General features: G+C 43.5%; 1 protein-coding gene across 2 annotated transcripts in view; it reads right to left on the bottom strand.

Moving 5' to 3' along the window:
* Positions 1 to 2,832: 2,832 nt before the first annotated feature.
* The window catches only part of PCGF6 (polycomb group ring finger 6), a 34,667-nt gene continuing 18,115 nt past the window's right edge, over positions 2,833 to 19,384 (bottom strand). Inside the window, exons 7-10 of one of the 2 annotated variants that reach the window (XM_061636117.1) lie at positions 17,607 to 17,634; positions 14,676 to 14,774; positions 6,515 to 6,601; positions 2,833 to 3,340 (exon numbers count right to left, since the gene is read on the bottom strand). In XM_061636117.1, coding sequence (XP_061492101.1) covers positions 3,272 to 3,340; positions 6,515 to 6,601; positions 14,676 to 14,774; positions 17,607 to 17,634 — 283 coding nt within the window. In that variant the 3' untranslated portion in view covers positions 2,833 to 3,271. Of the gene's footprint in view, positions 3,341 to 6,485; positions 6,602 to 14,675; positions 14,775 to 17,606; positions 17,635 to 19,384 lie in introns of both variants that reach the window. The other variant, XM_061636118.1, reaches the window with a different exon arrangement.

Raw genomic sequence — 19,384 nt, 5'->3', positions numbered from 1 at the left:
TCATTTCCTGGAGGACTAGGCTTGCATTTTGCAAAAAACAGCACTTGTCCAGTGGTGTAGATAGTAAGGTATTAGACTCTAGCCTTAACAGTCTTTATAGGGGGTCCCTCTTAGACAATAATGTGTCTTATTTCACTTACTTCAAAATGTGGTAAGCCAGACCTTCTATTCATTCTGCCAAGTAGGGTCCTAGACCTTTGGCCCAGAGTTCTGCCCTGAAAGCACCACTGTTGTCCAGTTAGCAGATACTGCAAAGTCTCCGACTCCACCTCTCTCCACATGGATAAAGGCTGCATCAGACATGCTGGGATCTAGGAATTAATTAAATGCTGCCACAAGCAACAGAGGTAACCTTCAGCAAGTCACCTCATTTTCCTACCTAACTGTAAAAGCTTGCTGGGGTGCTAAGAGGTTTATTTACTTGGTGACTACACTTTACTTTCAGGCTTCAGTCATAGATCCTGGCAGGGGCGTAATTGTCCAGGGTCTCAGGGGTCTTAGACCCCTTATTTTTTTGAGAGCAGGGTCCCATGTCTCCAGAATCCTACAACGCAATCAGCATGAAAGAGGACTCTGTTAGCCACTGAGAAGAGTCTTTTGACATGCTTCCTTGTTTTTTCCCAATTGGAGCCAACCAGAGTGAAAGGAGGCAAGTCAGCCATGCTGACTGGTTCCTAGGGACATCTGTTTTTGTGAGAGAAGGCATTAACAAGGATGTCATTCTCAACCAAGCAGCAAAAGAAAAAAAGGGAGGGGTGTGGCTGTGACTAACATGAATGGACCCTGCACTTCTGAAACAACAACTGACTGGACTTAAAAACAATGGGAACAACGCTGGTTGATAGCATCTGTCAGGACAGAGGGAGGAGTGCTCGTTCTTCTTGATCTCTTGGGCAGCTTTTGATACCATTGACCATGGTATCCTTCTGGAGCAGCTCAGGGAGATGGGGGTTGGGGGCACTGTACTTCAGTGGTTCTGCTCCTATCTCCAGGGGTGTTTCCAGATATTAGTTACAGAAAGCTACTGTTCGACGCCATGGGAGCTTTCCTGTGATGTCGCACAGGGTTCCATCTTGTCCCCCATGCTATTTAACATCTATATGAAGCCAGCAGATGTCATCAGGTGTCTTGGAATGAAGTGTCATCAATATGCAGATGATACCTCTTCTCTTTCTCTGTTCCATCTGAATTGGGAGAGACAGTTGAGGTACTAGACATGTGTTTGGAGACAGCAATGGGCTGGATGTGGGTCCACATACTGAAACTGAATTCTAAGAAGACAGAGGTGTTACATGTTCCAGATTCTCGAATCCAGGAGATAAGACGACGGCTTGTTCTGGATTGCTCTCCCTTGGAAGGAGCTGGTTTGTAACTTGGGGTACTCCTGGATCCAACATTGTGACTTGAGATACAAGTGGCCTTGGTGGCTAGGAATGCCCATTTCCAAGTCCAGCTGGTTTGCCAGCTATGGCCTCTTTTGGACAGATAGGACTTGGCCACGGTACTCCATGCTTTGGTATCTTCCAGATTGTATTATTGCAATGCGCTTTATGCGGGGCTTCCTTTGAATAGATGACTCAGAAATTTCAAGTGGTCCAAAATGCAGTGGCCAGATTACTAGCTGGGGTTGCTTTTGAACTCTTGTAACCTCCATTTTAAAACAGTTGCATTGGCTGCCAGTTCATTTCCAGGTTTAATTCAAGGTGTTCACACTAGTGTTTGAAGCCTAAACAACTTGGGTCTCAAATATCTGAGAGACTGCCTCCTTCCCTACAGATGAAGATCAGCAGAGGTGGCCTTCTTGCTGAAGGGACCCTCAGTTTGGGAGATGGTGGCCTGGGAGAGGGCATTCTCTGTGGCAGCCCCTAAATTGTAGAATTTCCTCCGCACAGAGATGTATCTGGCACCTTCACTGTTCAGTTTCCATCAAATGCTAAAGACACACCTCTTTACCCTGGCCTTTGACACTTGATATGTATGTTTTTAGTACCCTCTCTATTCCTGTGATTGTAATTTGTTTTAATTGTTTTTAATATTGAATTTTGAACTGTTGTAACCCACCCTGGGACCTGCTGGTGAAGGGCAGGTAATAAACTTATCAATAATGTTTTGGTTAATGTCTGAAAAAGTTGAAGACTATTGGATTAAGCCATATATAGCAAAGTTCCATGAAATTGTTGCAATAGGACCATTGCTGTGGCTATTTTAAAGGAAATATTAAAAATGAACTCTGTTGTGTTGCTGTTTGAACTAGGGGTTAATTTTTGTTCACACTGCATTACTACTATTGGCTGGGAAATAAAGGGCATTGTCTGAAGGTCGTATACATGTAAGGGGACACAGATGTCGTCATTTTCTATCAAGGCAGCAAAAGGAATAAACAGAACATAGTGGAACATCTGCAAGAAGGGGAGATGTGACAGAGGCAGTGACAGGGAAAGGAAAACATGGTAGGGACTGCAAGCCAGGAGAAGAAATTGGCTTAAAGGGAAGTAGTAGGGAACAGAGAAGGGGACTTGTCATCTCTCTGATGACTTTTCTAGAAGAAAATCTGCCCATTGCTTTCATTAGGAATATCATCCGGTGCGTAATGACTTCCAAAGGGTCCTCAGAGGCAGCCCTAAAGCAACTGCGCAATATACTGTCACCTCCACCCTGGATGAATAACAATGGTAATCTGGTGTCTAGTTAGCATGTGCCCAATTCCTGTTGCATTTTCATTAATTTGATAGGATACTGCTTATTTTAATGCTATTCATCATATAGAACATGAGATATAATGCTTGCCGTTTTTAAAAAGGTGGTTTCCCCCCATGGTAGAGACACTTCTGAAAGATTTCCCCTTTTTATTTCTATACCAAGTCAATTAGTATACAATCAAATGTCCTCAAGAAGAACACAGCTTTTCCAATAAAACACCGCATACTGTTATCTCTGAGAACACCATTGCAACTGTCTTTCAGATAAATACTTGTCTTAAGCTCAAGTCCTGGGAGTCAGCTGTGAGCGCTGCAATACACAAACAGCATTTAAGGTGAATCCAGTCATCATGTTGCTCTTCCCTGAGCTAGCCAGGTGTTGACGTAAGAGTACTGCATTATTTACTGGCACTGCATTTCTTTTTCACACTGGTTAAAGTCAGATCCTAACTTACTATGCAGAGCAAACAGTGGTGTATTAATGTTAATTCCTTCTGATAATGGCTTTCTCTTGCGCACTTTCAAGATTGAGGATCATTTTTTTTCTTTGGAGCCCTTCCACATAACAGTATTCAACAAATCCGTGAAAGTGTGGAATCTCTGCTAAGAATCAGGCCATAGTGAAGCACAAGTAAGCCATCCTAGAAAGCAGAAGAGAAAATCACAACTGTAAACAATTGAAAGCAAATGGGCAGCATAAAATACAAGATCTCCTAAGTTTGGCAATTCATGAGAAGAGGATCAAGAAAGTTAATACCAGAGTATGAAGGCCACTTGTAACTTTTCCTTGGGCACAGTCCCAATTAGTGGTGGTGATAAAACTGAACAGGCCATTAGATTATATTGTTTCATCAGTTGTTTATCTGTGTCTGAACACTGTGATATCCCTTTTAAGGAGAGGCTAAGAGCAAGAATGTACAACCTATTGCTGAACTGTTCCACTTCAGTCTGCAGCCATTTAGTTTTTGACTTGAGCTTTTGCACTTAGCCATGTCTATTGCACAGGCTTCCCACGGTCCAGTCCTCTCTCTAGCGAGGGCTGCTTTGTACATTACATGGCAATTGTGTTTGCTGCAGTAAAACCAGTGTTTCCCTTAGCAAAACTGTCAAGTGTTTTAATGAAAGATGATATGTATGTATTGTGGAACCCTGATTGCCTGCAGATTCCCATTGTGTGTACAGTGCATGCTCTCTTTGAAGAGGGGAAACATACTGCGAAAATTCTCCATAAACAGACTTCAGGTGCTGGGAGTCTCCTGGGACAAAGTGTTACAGAATGCAATTTCCCTGAAACAAAATGCTGGGGTCTATTGAAATAAATAATATATGAAACAATGGGCATTGCTTTGGCAATGTTATATATGATTGGTTCATACTTGCTGGCAATACCATGCAAAAGCCACAAACGGTCAATTCGCAATCTTTGTATGGCCGCAGAATTTGTGTGAACTGAGCTATTGAGACCAGCTAAATCACAATTGTTTCATATAAAGCCCCAACGTAGAAGTATAGATAACACACAAATGATTCCTCAACATAGGTTCAGTCTGGTTACAAGTCTGCCAATAGCCCTGGACTTTCCTGAGGAGTATAGAGGCGACTATTAGGTGTGAAAGGGAACACTGTGATTATGACTTTTTCTTACATACACTGTGTTTAGATAGTGGAGATATGGTGGCTAGAAAAGATCTAAAAAACGAAAACATTTATTGCCTTACAATACCAATCTCTGGTGATGGCTGATTATGCTTCATATTGATGTCTCATCTTGAATGGAGGGTCAACATTTGTGCACCAATGTGAGAAAGGAGCATTTCAGGACTGTTGTAATGTAGAACAGGATGTTTTAACGAAGTAGTTTTACAGTCTCTTCCCAGATTTGATAAAAGTAGCCACCAAATTAGAAGTTGTATTTTATTTTTTTCTTACACTGCATTATTTATAAAAGTGACAAGAATTTTATACTACTGCCAAGATCAAGCAAAAATAATCTCGTGTAGAAAGAAGCTTCTACAATGACTGCAAATCTAGATGTGACTAGAGTATACAAACTAATGCTGTCTTCCGGTGGGGGATGGTTGCACCCAGCACCTGCTATTACTATGTGCACTATACTCTTGAATGATAAAGTCCATGATCAGCATTGTCAGTTCTCCTTCTAGATGCATGCTCTTCCCACCACTGTCCTAATAAATTAATAGTATAGACAAAGCAGACAGAGCCAACCACCTGTTCAGCAGGGCTGATCTATGACTGCTGTAGTAGAAGTTCAGCCTGCTGTATATACGAGGGTGCTTGGATCAGAGCGCATCCACCAAGGATATTAGAGCTGGTGAATTCCCCCTCTCCTCAATCTACCAGGAGATCCATGAATTAACACATTTGTGTCATTAGATTGAAAGAGAATGCTTTCACTTAAAACAATTAGACACTAAACCATAACAGCCTGGAATCTATAAAGTAATACGCTGGTAGAAGCAATTTAAACACTAAATAAAGCAATCCTATACTTAAATTATATTGGCTGAGAGGTTACAGGATTTGTCTGAAGTCTTGCTGTACTGGCAAAATTCTAAATATGCCACTGGCACAACAGACAAAATGGGACAGAATCATGGGCAGGATAGAATAGGAGAATAGGAGCACACTTATGCAAAATCCTACACTCCTTCAATCGAGGGTACACCCTGGTTGACAGCAAACCTTACATCAGCACCAGACCCAGCCTAAAATTTCCCTCTCTCCCAGCATCAATGACCACCTTGCCCACACCACCACAAGAGAGCATTACATACGTACATAGGAAGCTGCCTTATACTGAATCAGACCCACTGGTCCATCTAGGTCAGTGTTGTCTGCACTGACTGGCAGTGTCTCTCCAGGGTTTCAGGCAGGAGTCTCTCCCGTCCCTACCTGGCAATGCCAGGGATTGAACCTGGGACCTTCTGCATGCAAGGCAGATGTTCTACCACTGAGCTATGGCCCTTTTCCAAGGAACACACTACATCTAGTCTCAGAACACACATGGGAACTTGAGTACATTGCTACTACTTCTCTGCTTAGAATCCTAGCAGGTGCTCGCCAAAAACTTATGAACACGTTTGCCTTATAGGCTCGCAGTCCAAAAGCTTTCACTACACATGCAGTGTTTCACTATAATCCCAAGGTGTGTGTAGTACCATCCTTTTCTAATTTTGCAGCCTTTTATAGATATTACATTTGCGATTTTAAGCTCCTCTCTGCATGTGTGAGGCATAGTAATATGCTGAAAAAATAAGGGAGAGAGACTGTGCAATTGTACGTATATTTACTTAGAATTGGACTGGACTGTCTACGCTCTACTCTCTAGTAAGTGCGTTGATGACTGCAGCCTGAGAGAGGGAAAAGCTGGCATTTTAAGGAATCTGTCGTATGGACTGGGTCAGTGAAAGTAATTGCAGATTAAGAGTTCAACAGTCATGTACAAAGTCATCACTTAATTTTATGCTGAGAGTAGGTGAGATGAACTATTTAATATTCAATAAATCAAGTTTCTTACTGTGGCTGTTGTGCCAGCTTAATTCAAAATGAAAACAAGGACTGCAACAAACCCAAAATCTATTAACATGCAAGATACAACCATACACACATTGAAGGAAAGCATAAACCACCTCTGTATAAGCTTCTCTGGCAGCTTCTATAATACAAGTATATACAATGCAGCCAGCTACCAATATGTGAAAGCACTGCTAGATGTTGATGCTACTGAGCCATTTAAAATGAAAGGCACTTTTATTCAAGTCTCACCTTCCCTTGCAGCTTTGGTATCAACTTACTTGCACTGCACTCTCTCCTAGAGCTCGTTGGATTTCCCTCAGAGTCTGGTAGTGTTCCAAAAGGTGATCACCACATATTATGTCTACCTAGTAATAAACAGAAGAAAAGGTATCAAAGTGTACCTTCTTTATATGAAACAAGCTGGGGCTATCAAATTTTCACTTATTTTTTTATTATTTGATTTATATTCCGCCCTTCCTCCCAGTAGGACTTAATGGATGTGTGAGTGCACATTCTGTGTACACCCCCCCCCCAGTTTTGTTTCCAGAATTGTTCTCCAGGACTCCTCTGAGTTGAAAAAGCAGTGTGAAGATTTAGCAAGAGATCTCTTCATAACACATATTTATGTCCAGTTATCAAGAACCGATTGCCTGCAGTAGATCTGTTAAGTAACGGACATTTATAAAAACTGCAAGAATACTCCTAAACAGAGTAAGTTAATTTGAAGACAGCATCCCCTGTTGTTTTTCAATTAACTGTACATGTACATCTTTTTTTTTCTAACTTATTAACATTATACTTGACTGTGGATGGGTAGATAAACGTCTAGAGAACTCCCATATTCAAAGCAAATATCCTTTCAGAACAAGTGGGGTTAAGCGTGTTAGCATGAGCAGGTGTCCAAGTAGCATTTTAATTAAGTACCGTATATTCCGGCGTATAAGACGACTTTTTAACCCAGGAAAATCTTCTCAAAAGTCGGGGGTCGTCTTATACGCCGGGTGTCATCTTATAGGGCGGGTGCTGAAACTTCCGAGCCTTTTGTATAGTATGGACAGTCTTTGTCAAACAGTTTTGGTATAGTATCAACAGCTTCAAGCAGTTGCAATATTCAAATAGTCGCAAGAGGCAGCAGCAGTAGCAGAGAGAAAGCTATGTAAATCACGCTGTGGGGCTGCCAGAAAGCCTTGGCTCTGCAAACTACAGCCCGTGTAATTGAGACCCCCCTTTTTGGCACTGTAACTGACTAGACAGAAAGAGACAAATAAAATGGCGGCCGCAAAAAACGGCAGGAAAATTGGCAAATCAGAGAAGCTTGGGGTGATAAAGAAGCAATGGCGGTCATAGGAACGCACCAGCAAGCACAAAACAGTCTCAAACCAAAACTCTGGGGCCGCTGGGCTGCGAGAGCACGATTGGGCTCAGCAAACGAGGGAAAGAATGAGCCGCAGCTGCGGGCTCTAAAGGCAGTTGCGGTGGGCTTAAGATGCCGCAGACGAGCCGGGGGAGGCGGAGCAACCCCCCCAGATAGGGGCTCTGACACAGAGCCGCAGCTGCAGGCTCTGGAGCTGCCGTGAAAAAGGTAAAGTGGCAGCAATACTGAGAGCAGCAGCTGCAAGCTCTCAGTTAATTCTAGGTGGCTTGCTGAGGGGGGAGAACCGCAGTCGCGGTCTCCCGTAACGTCACTGAGCTTCAGGAGGCAAAGGAAGCCGTATGCACAGGCTTCTTATGTAGGGGTGGGAGAGCCGCAGCCGCGGTCTCCCGTAACGTTACTGAGCTTCAGGAGGCAAAGGAAGCCGTATGCACAGGCTTCTTATGTAGGGGTGGGAGAGCCGCAGCCGCGGTCTCCCGTAACGTTACTGAGCTTCAGGAGGCAAAAGGAAGCCGTATGTACAGGCTCCTTATGTAAGTAAGCCGAAGAAGTCAGGAAAAAATGCCGCGGAGCGGGCCAAGAAGCCGCGATCGCAAGCTCCTGATTAGAGCTGCGTCAGCCGCCAGAGAACAAAAGGAGCCGCAGCCGCAGCCTCCCTGAAAGCCGTAGGCAATTTACTAGGGGAAAAAACGAAAGGAGCCGCAGCCGCGGTCTCCCTGAGAGCCGTTAGGGAATTTCCTTCCTTTCAGCTTTAGAGTGAATTAGGAAAAGTTTAATCCACTTGCACTGTTTTATGTTTACATGTTTGATGACAAACAGCCTTATGTTTATAAGTGACAGTTTTCCTGCTAAGTACCTGCATGTCATAAGCAGGGGTAGTCTTATACGGCGAGTATATCTATATTTTAACTGGAAAAGTTGGGGGTCGTCTTATACGCCCAGTCGTCTTATACGCCGGAATATACGGTAATGCAGAAGCTCCCGAGTGCCATTTGGAATCTCATTTGACACTAGCAACTCCCAGAGATACTAATTATTGGAAACTCTCTGAATGTCTCTTTAGAAACTAGACAGGGCTATACACTCCATTCATGCAAGTATTGCACGTAACTATTGCATGACATTGCTTAAGTCATCCACACCACCAGAAAACAGTAATTTTCAGTGATGCAACTAAAACAAAGGATCAGTATTTCATGATCATGTCCTTGTTTAATATCTAGATTAGTGGAGTTTAAACTTTCTAGTGTCAGGGAGATGTTTCTATGTTGAACCATCTTGCTGTGAAATTCTGTTACCCACAAAACACTTGTGCACAACAGAGGATATGGGGTTGTGTGTTCTAGGACACATTTTCAGTTCATGCAGAAAGAACCTTTGAGCCTATGTATCACTATAATTAAACTGGCTACATGCCCTAAAAACACATCCAATACACCCCTGCAGTTTCAGAGCTGCAGGAGACAACTAGCAGCAGCAGAATAATTGTACACTGGCAGATTGTCTGTTTTTACTGATGATTTCATCCTTAACAACAGTTTCCTCAGAAACCAGTTTGAAAATGGCCAACTGGGTTCTTAACTATGAATTGTCCATCTTCTATTTATTTCTAGTGCCATTCCATGCTGGGTAACAATCTATTCTGAATAGCAAGCAGGAGACAGATAACACCAAAGATATTTCTGATATTTTAGATAACACCAAAGATATTTTTCTCAGAACAACCTCTTCTCTCCTGTCACTAGATAATTTCTTTTAAAGCATCCAACAAAAGCAAAACACAGACTATAACTTAAATTCTAAGAATAATCAACCCGAAGATGAACACCTCAATAATACTCTTCTACTGATCACAAAAGACTCTTCTCCCACCTGTAGGCGACTGAGTCATCAGAAGATGTTGCAGTCAGCCATCACCTAATACTGCTACATGAGTGAAACATTATTTATTTATTAAATTTATAACCCGCCCTTCCTTCTGAGGAAGCCTAGGGTGGCAAGCATATTAACAACAAAACATTTTAACATGAACCATGAAAATAGCCCAGAGGAAAGATCTACACTTTTTGCTCTTTAAGACAAAGACACTTTCTGTTTAAATTGGGAAGCCGGAGGGGGGGGCACAATGCCTGGCATGGCACCTGAGATGTCAGAGAAGGACATTCCTGGGCAAGGTCCTTGTACGAGTGGTTGCGGGCCAGCTCCAGACACTCTTGGATGAGACCAATTATCTGGATCCATTTCAGTCGGGTTTCAGGCCTGGTTTCGGCACGGAAACAGCCTTGGTCGCCCTGTATGATGACCTTTGTCGGGAGAGAGACAGGGGGAGTGTGACTCTGCTGATTCTCCTTGATCTCTCAGCAGCTTTCGATACCACTGACCATGGTATCCATCTGGGAAGACTGGGTGAGTTGGGAGTGGGAGGGACTGCATAGCGGTGGTTCCGCTCCTACTTGGCGGGTCGGCTCCAGAAGGTGGTGCTTGGGGAACGTTGCTCAGCACCCTGGATTCTCCACTATGGGGTTCCACAGGGGTCAGTTCTGTCCCCCATGCTGTTCAACATGTACATGAAACCATTGGGTTCGGTCATCCGGAGCTTTGGAGTGCGTTGCCATCAGTACGCTGATGACACGCAGCTCTATTTCTCCTTTTCATCTTCTTCAGGTGAGGCTGTCAATGTGCTGAACTGGTGCCTGGCTGCGACAATGGACTGGATGAGGGCTAATAAACTGAGGCTCAATCCAGACAAGACTGAGATGCTGCTAGTGGGTGGTTCTTCTGACCGGATGGTGGATGTCCAACCTGTCCTGGATGGGGTTGCACTCCCCCTGAAGGAGCAGGTTCGTAGCTTGGGGGTTCCCCTAGAACCATCTCTGTCACTTGAGGCTCAGGTAGCCTCGGTGGCACGGAGTGCCTTCTACCAACTTCAGTTGGTGGCCCAGCTGCGCCCGTATCTGGACAGGGTTAACCTGGCTTCAGTTGTCCATGCTCTGGTAACCTCCAAGTTAGATTACTGCAATGCACTCTACGTGGGGCTGCCTTTGAAGACGGTTTGGAAACTGCAGCTTGTGCAAAATGCAGCAGCCAGATTGGTAACAGGGACCAGACAGTTCGAACATATAAAACCCATTCTGGCCCGCTTGCATTGGCTGCCTGTATGTTTCCAAGCTTGATTCAAGGTGCTGGTTTTAACCTATAAAGCCTTACACGGCTTGGGACCACAATACCTGATGGAACGCCTCTCCCGATACAAACCCACTCGTACACTACGCTCAACATCTAAGGCCCTCCTCCGGGTGCCTACTCCAAGGGAAGCTGGGAGTCTGGCAACAAGGGAGAGGGCCTTCTCAGTGGTGGTCCCCAAATTACGTAATGATTTACCTGATGAGGTGCGCCTGGCGCCATCACTGTTATCTTTTCGGCGCCAGGTCAAGACTTTCCTCTTCTCCCAGGCATTTTAGCATGTGTTTTTAAATTGTTTTAAATTGTGTTTTAAATTGTTTGGGGAGGCTGGGTCAAGCCTTCAGGATGAAGTTTTATCACTCCTGCTGTAAAGCAAAACTGAAGGGGGATATGAGAATAATAAAATTAACAATAGTGTTTGACAAGTACTTACTGATTAGATATTCCAGATGTACTTCACTGTAGTTAGCAGGCAAATAGGTATGTAAAGGAGAAGAGGAGTATTGTTTTGTGATTGAAAAAATGGAAACAGACTGCCTTCAAGTCGATTCCGACTTATGGCGACCCTATGAATAGGGTTTTCTTGGTAAGTAGTATTCAGAGGGAGTTTACCATTGCCTTCCTCTGAGGCTGAGAGGCAGTGATTGGCCCAAGGTCACTCAGTGAGCTTCATGGTAGTGTGGGGTTTCAAACCCTGGCCTCCTAGGTCGTAGTCCAACACCTTAACCACTACACCACACTGGCTCTCATTTTTTGATTGACCATGTTACAATTAGATAGCATCTGATAAAATTCAAGAATCATGTCATGATTATGAATCTATTCAGCAGGCATAAAACTAATCATTCCCTCAATCATCAAGATCAGGACTTTAAAGCATTGATAACAGAAATAAGCATACTGTCAGCTTATGGGAACAGACTAAATCAAGGCTTTTTAATGCCATGTTCTAACAAAAGGAGGAAGGGCCAGATATACATTTAATTAAATAAGAACAATAATAATAAATAGGAGCTGCAAATTAATCTAGGCACAAACTTTGAATATGAACAGGAAGAGGCATCTTCAGACAGAGTTCAGAACACAATATATGTGCTATCTTTTCGGCGCCAGGTCAAGACCTTCCTCTTCTCCCAGACATTTTAACGTGTGTTTTTAAATCATTTTTAATTTTTTTAAAATTGTGTTTTTAAATTGTTTATGTGTTTTAAAATTTGTATATTTGTTTTTATTGTTTTTAATTGCTGTAAACCGCCCAGAGAGCTTCAGCTATTGGACGGTATATAAATGTAATAAATAAATAAATAAATCTCAGGGATGGGGAATTTCCAGCCAACAGTCCAATTTTGGCCCACCAGGGGCTCCAATTTGGCCTGAGAGGCCATTTCTCCCAAGCCACACTCACCCCTCAATCATCTGGCAGCACTTGTGATATCACCTGATGAGTGGGAGCACAGGGCTTAGTTCTGCATTGCCTGAGGGTGCTTGATCCCAGCAGAGAACACGCACCTGAATTCAAAGAAGTAGGATTCAACTCCTGCTCAACAATTAATAAGTGGGGGTTAATCCTGCTGTTTGGCTGTGTGTGCCTGTTCCCTGCTGTCAAAGAAAGAAGCCCATTTTTCCAAGCATTGACTAGGCAAGGGAAGGTGGGGACTTCTCCCTATCCCAGCTGACGTTTGGGTTAAAAAGGTCTGCTTGCTTTGGCTGTGCATGCCTGCTCCTAGCAGGGAACAGGCACACACAGCCAAAGAAAGCAGCCCCATTTTTTCCCAAGTGCTGGCTTTTCTCATGTGCAGCGGTGCCTGTAAAATGCAGGCTTCTTTTCCCAAATTGAGCAGGGAAGAGAAAAGTGTTTTGCCAGCAATACTCCTAATGCTGCAGTTCCCAAGCATCCAATAGCCACATGGTTTTTGGGTGCTCGGGAACCCTGTCAAATATGGCCTTTGAGTATGATTCTGATAAGGATGTGGCCCATGGAGCAAAGAAGACCCCTGGTCTTCCTCATCTTGGGAAAACTGATCATAGCAACCTGGGATCTCAAAACAACCTATTTTAACAAAATTAACACTAAAGGTTTCATAAAAGAATTCAATTGGAGTACATTTTCATTATAAGCTGCCAAAATGCACCCTGAAACCTCAACACATTACACTATTTAGGTAGATTAATGTTTTAAAAAAGCAGACTCTGCAAACTTTTCTTTTAATTATGAGTATAAATGTATTACATGTTAAAAACCAATTACAAGCAAATACAAGGTGATTTTTTTCACCTAAGTGCATACTTGCCGTTATGACCTATACTTCATAAAGGGGGAAATCCTATATTCAAGTTTTGCTACTATATGATTTAGCAAAAGCCTTGCTACATTGGCAGGATGAACTATATGCGACCATCATAACAGACATACCAGCAAAATGCTCCTCCAGTGTAACTGTTCAGCCAGTGAAGATGGGAGGAGTTGGGGATGGCAAAAGGGAGAAGCATACTCACATTGTATCATATAATCCTAAAGACCATGGCCAACACCATTTATGGTGCAATTTTACACTAGGCCCAGACCTGGTGCACAGAATTTTTCTCCCAATGACTTTCCTGTCTATGCTACCATGACAGATCATAAGATATGGTGCAATCAATCACAGCACACAACCACCAGTATATAAATCTCAGATAGTGAGACTGTAACTCAGATTGACAAGGTGTGTGACCTGGGGCTGTACAGTGAAAGAGGCCCACCCCAGTAGCAGCAGCAATGAAGATGCTCCTGGCTGTTCCTCTGTCAGTTTAACAACCTACTTTCTCCAGGTATGGCTGCTGTACCCTTTGTTCCTACCATGGTGCTGGTGCCATCCCAGACATTGCATCTGCTATCCAGCTGTTTTTCAAGCCACTAGCCAAGGTACAGGAGTCCTGCTGCTTGGCAACCTTACACACGTGTATTTCTTTTTCAGAATCTCCTCCATCCTGGAGGCTGTTCAATAAATGTGACTTTGCCACATTTGTTACTATGGAGTGATAGATAGGGATCCCTTTCCCACGTTCTAGTAGGATATGGCTTCAGTTGGCCTCAGAACAGCACTATAAGGTGGGATGGGAGTGTCAGTAGGGTTGATGCGCTCTCAGGGTAGGGATCCCATCTCTCTGCTAACTCAGCATCCCTGGACTGAGAGTAGGATTTTCAGGGTGCATAAGTGCATGGCTGCTGAAACTATGGTGTATGAGGCAGTCACTTGAGGGTATGAAACAGGAAAGGACGTTGAGGGGGAGGGAGGCCAAATCTGAGTGGCTACATGGCAACATGACATGCTGCCTATGTGATCCCTAAATGAGATTGCCATAGGAAGAAGCTATTTTTTTAATGGGTCAGTACTGCTGATCAGAGACAACAGCAACAGCAGCAAACAACACATGTAAAAAGGTAAGCAAAGTGTTTTGTGGAACACTTCCCTGAAAACTCCATTTGCCCCTCAGAATGTCATGGGTGAAAATATGGCAAAGTCCTGGCAAAAGGTCCATGTAAAGATAAAGATGGAGGGGTGGGGTAGGGTGGGGTGTGGAATTCAGATTTTCATTCTTCCCCCTGCCACTTTAAAGCTCTTAAAACCCAACACCCTGATTTGTCCTCTTACATTTGACCCTTCTGCTTCAGTTTCTTCTGTCCTTGCTTGTCATTGTCTCAGCGTGTGTTATATAAAGTCTTTGATGTAACAACTTTGGCTTTTCTAAGTTACATAATGCCTTCTGAAATGCACCACATGGAGAACTGTAAAAACCTCATTTACCTTCTTGCTACTAGGAAATAGATTTTTACAATGTGGGTGAGGAAGAATGGGAGTATCATAGCAGACTATATAGGGCAAACTATTAGCACAGAATACCTGGCAGCCAGGATCAAGATCCATCTTTCTTCGTAGGAATTTCTCCACATGTCCAATTGTTGCCTCTCCTGAAACCCGTACAAACTTCTTTTCCAGCGGCTGGAAGAAGAGGCAGCAGGTTTTATACTGAAAGGGTTCTTAATAATGAAGAGGGCAATTCTAATCAGGTTCTTTTACAAGAACTCTATCCCACATTCATAATAATCTGGGAACTATGACCACTGAGGAAGCTAAGTTCACATATTTTTACTTAAATCAGCTTGTTTTCAGAAGTAAGATGACCACCGCAGCAGAACCCGCCCAGGCTGAGTGGAAATTTGAATCTGAATTGCTCCAGCCACAGTATGGTACCTTAATCGATTGTGCTGCAATGTACAGTTCAGCTATTTTCCCTCTTCCTTCCACAATCTCATTGTAGGTATACAACATTTGAAAATCATGGCAGTGGGAGGAACGCCCTCAAGGGCTTAGTATTATATAATGCAATCAGTGTGTGTTCCATTGACAGAGTACAAGAGGACAGATCCCTAACTCAAGGAGCTTATAATGTAAATTTGACTCGGGGAACTCAGGAATAAACAGGGGAAGAATGTGTGATTATTTCTGTTACAGGAACTTCGGGAAAGTTACAGGCTTAGGTGCACCAAGGCATGGGAATTAGGGAGTTGTGCCAAAGGCTTCTGGGAAAAGTCTTTGAGGGATTGGAAGTAAGTAAAAGAGGTGGCATCACATAGGTGTTTTGGGGGGCCAAGTACAAGGGGAAGCAAGGAAGAAAGAGAACTGTAGCAGGAGACCTTTAGATGGCTGAGGGGTGATAGAGCTGGAAGAATGAAGATCACAGCCAGGGATGTAAGCGTACAGAAGGCAGGGTGGGTGGGGGAGAACAGACAATAAAGGGCTTTGAAGATAAGGACAAAGAGTTAGTGCCTATTCCAGGAGCAGACAGGAAGCTAGTGTAGAGATTTAAGATGGGGTGTCACTTGATCTGAGTGATGAGAGAGGTGAATTATATTGGCAGCAGAATGCTGGACAGAGGTGAGGGGATCAAAGTGAGGTAAGGGAAAATAAGATTGTAGTAGCTTAAATGAGAAACAACCAGGGCATGGACCAAGCTTGATGAAGGGACAGAGAGGAATGGACATATTTTTGCAATATTGTAAAGAGAAGAAAGTTTGAGACAATGATCTAAGCACAAATCTTAGAGATGCAGTTGGAGGTGTGGGATGTAAGGAAGAGGTACAGGTCAGATGCAGAGAGGTAACGCTAGGTGTCATCTGTGTATAGGTGGTAACACAAGCCATAGAACTTGATGAAGTTACCCAGGGGAGTATGTATAGAGAAGGAGAAGAACAGATTTCTGAGGGACCCCAACAGAGAGGGAAAACAGAGGGTTTGTCCCTAAGGCAGCAGCATAGAAACTGTGGTCCTCCAGATATTGTTGGACTTCCAAGTTCCATTAGTCACAGCCAACAGGCCAATGGTCAGGGATAATGGGAGTTGGAATCCAGTAATATCTGGAGGGTCATAGATTCCCCATCCCTGCCCCACAGAAACAATGAAAAAACAATTACACAAACAGGAAGAGAACCATCTGAAGACAGCATTAGAGATCTAAGGAATAAAGGGTAAAGCAGGAGAACTTGATCAATTTATCAAAGGCCACAAGATGAATTGGGAAGAGTAATCAATTATATCAAAGGTTGCAAGTTGAATTAGGACTGAAGAGAGATCTTTTGGTTTTGCAATGAGGAAGGTCAGTTAATTTTGTAAGGGCAATTTCAGTGAAGTGCACGGGAGACAAAGGAGATGGGAGGGATTTAAGAGGGAAAGCTGAGACAGCAGGGGTAAGCAGCGTCTTCCAGGAGTTTGGAAGACAAGGTAGAAGGGAGATGGGGTGGTAGGTGGAGAGGAGTTGATTAGGGTAGAGAGAAAGGATATGGCAACAAGGGGAGGGGAAAGTGTACTATTATATCTAGCAAAAATATTGCTGTGAGTACTCTATAGAGTCCTGCAAAAGCTCTTGCATCTATGTTCTAGTCATGCTTTTATTATTGTACTAGGGGTTTCACCCCTTCACACACCAACCCCACCACTTCAACCTATTACTTGCCCTGTGGGGTGGCACCTCCTCTTCCCTGTTCCCCCTCTATGGTTTGGCCCTGCTCAGGGAGGCTTCTGCTGTGGCTGGCGCTCCATCCTTCAACTTGGAAGGGCCCTCCTTTCCTGCCTCCTCTGTGGTGCTGGGGGTGAGCAGAGCTGGATGAATAGGATTGGCGGCAGGTGAATCCCACCCCTACCCTCCCAGTGCCTGGAGACGTTGGTGTGCATAGGTGACCATGGCCCCGCTTGTGCTCCTCACTCACTCTTGCACCACTGTAGCCTCCCACCTCTGGCCATACTGCGGCTTCATTAACAAATGCGACCACAGCAGAGCCTGCCCAGGCTGAGTGGGAATCTGAATCTGAATTGCTCCGGCCTGAGTATGGTACCTTAATCACTACACCACATTGGTTCTCATATATGTATTTGTACCACATTTTTATATTTCCACCTTTCTCAGATAACTCATAGGCATTATTGAAAAATATTACTTTGTAGATAGTTTAATCACTGTCCAATTTCATTAAAGAAAAGACAGTCTAGTTGCTCATTTTTTCAAATGGTCACAGACAAACAACATCTGGAGTACTACAGCCACTCCTACTTTAGAGACAGTAACAATTCCCAGTGTGCTTTATTGCCAGGCCCCTCAAACTAAAGTATTACATCCTTGCCTTTGTAACTTTCCTTTCTCTTTATAAATAATAGATTTGCAAAAAAACCTAGTGTATACTCCTGGGCAGAATCATTGGCTTTCTTAATGCTACATTTAGTTTTAATTTTGCATATCATAAATATGAAATAGAAGATAATTTTTAGCTGCATTCATACCTTAAAATTCCCAGAGAGATCATTAGCTCTGAAAGAAAAGAGAATTAACTTTATTTATTTATTTATTATTTCATTTATATCCCGCCCTTCCTCCCAGCAGGAGCCCAGGGTGGCATAATCAATACATCTAAGCTACATCTGGATTTACATGCTCAAACAACTAAATCAATATGATGCCATTATATATAGTTTTTTTTCTGTGATATACTTGTATGTGTTATTTATATGCTCATCAGCACCTTGGATTACGCTTGGAAGCAAACTGGGAACCAATGTGGCTTTGAGAACACCGACTTTCAGCTCCTGATAAAAGCAAATGGCAGCATTCACCACAAGTTATGGCTTTTGGACAGTCTTCAAAGGTAGTGCAAGCAAACTATAATAGTCAATCCAAGTAGATACCAAGAACACATCACAGTAGATACAGTCCTATCTTCATGGAGGGGAACCATTTTCTGAATCAGATGCAACTCATCAGAAACACTCATCACAGAGGCTGCTTAGATTGGACTCAGGAGCAAACTTTGTTAACAAGCCTGCTTAGAGAGAACATATGACCCTACCAGAAAGAGGCAAGATCATTTCATTTAGATCAAGCAGCCCATTAATCACCACCATCTTAGTTCCATTTGCACTCAATAGTTAATCCTTATCCAGTTTGGTACAGCATTTAGATATTGCTTCACACTCACTATTGCTGCTTGGTGGTGACAATGGTCCAGTTTAGACAAATATATCTTGACTTTCTCAGCAGAAAATGCAGTTCAAAATCCTGGCTTGTTTGATCCTGGTAGCCACAGCTTCCCGGTTCCATGGTGTGAAGATCCGCAGAGTACCACCTCAGGCCAAAGGGCTCCTACCAACACAGCCCCTTTAAGAAAGCCCTAATCCACCTCTATAGGGGTCAGGGCAGCACTTCAGTCAGTGGGACAGGGAGCAGCTGCTTCTGCCTGAGACTGAGGATCTCTCAGAGCTGCTGAGCACAAATAGCCCAGAAATAGCAGTCAGGGAGGAACAGGGAGCAGCTACCCCTTGGAACACCTGTAGTTTCTTCCTCTGCTACCCAAAAGGTACAGAAGGCTCAGATAAATCTTCCTTGACCACCGAAACCCTCTAGGATAAGGATATTGTGGAATTAGCCCATTGGAGGTGACCCTAGAGTATCCTGCAAGAGGGCTTCTGGACCTATCCCTCCCTCAGCCCCATAACCCTAAGAAAGGGGTTACAGGGGAGCTGCAGTAAGTCAGCACCAGCTCACCAAGGACACTAGAATCAGGTACATCTTTGGACATCTATGGTGGCTGTCTCAAGAGAGGACACCAGTAAAGTACAGCCAGGAGGCTTAGAGAAGGACTTCTTGTTGTGACCCCATATGTGGGATTTAGACTTGTATTGCCTGGAGGAAAGGAGTGGGGAGTCTGTAACAAGGGTTAAAAGCCTCAGTAAAGCCAAACTTATTGCACTCATGTTTACTGTGGTAGTAACTGGGCCTATTCTCTATGGAACACATGAATCAAAAGGTGTTCAATGTGTTGCTCCCCAGGAGGGGCCCACAAGTAGTAAATGGTTTTTTAACTATGGTTAATTGAAAATTTCCTGGGTTAATTGTAGTATGCCGGGAAGGCACAGTGCAAGAGTGAAGGCACAAAGCTGCTTATTAAGCCAAGATATGTACAATGAGCAATATGTACATATTGACCACAGTATCCTTCTGGATCGCCTGGAGGGGTTAGGCATAGGGGGCACTGTATTGCAGTAGTTCCATTCCTTCCTCTCTG

The sequence above is a fragment of the Rhineura floridana genome, chromosome 7, assembly GCF_030035675.1.
Source record: "Rhineura floridana isolate rRhiFlo1 chromosome 7, rRhiFlo1.hap2, whole genome shotgun sequence".
In the NCBI taxonomy this organism is placed as follows: Eukaryota; Metazoa; Chordata; class Lepidosauria; order Squamata; family Rhineuridae; genus Rhineura; species Rhineura floridana.
This window is presented reverse-complemented; position numbering and strand designations above follow the sequence as displayed.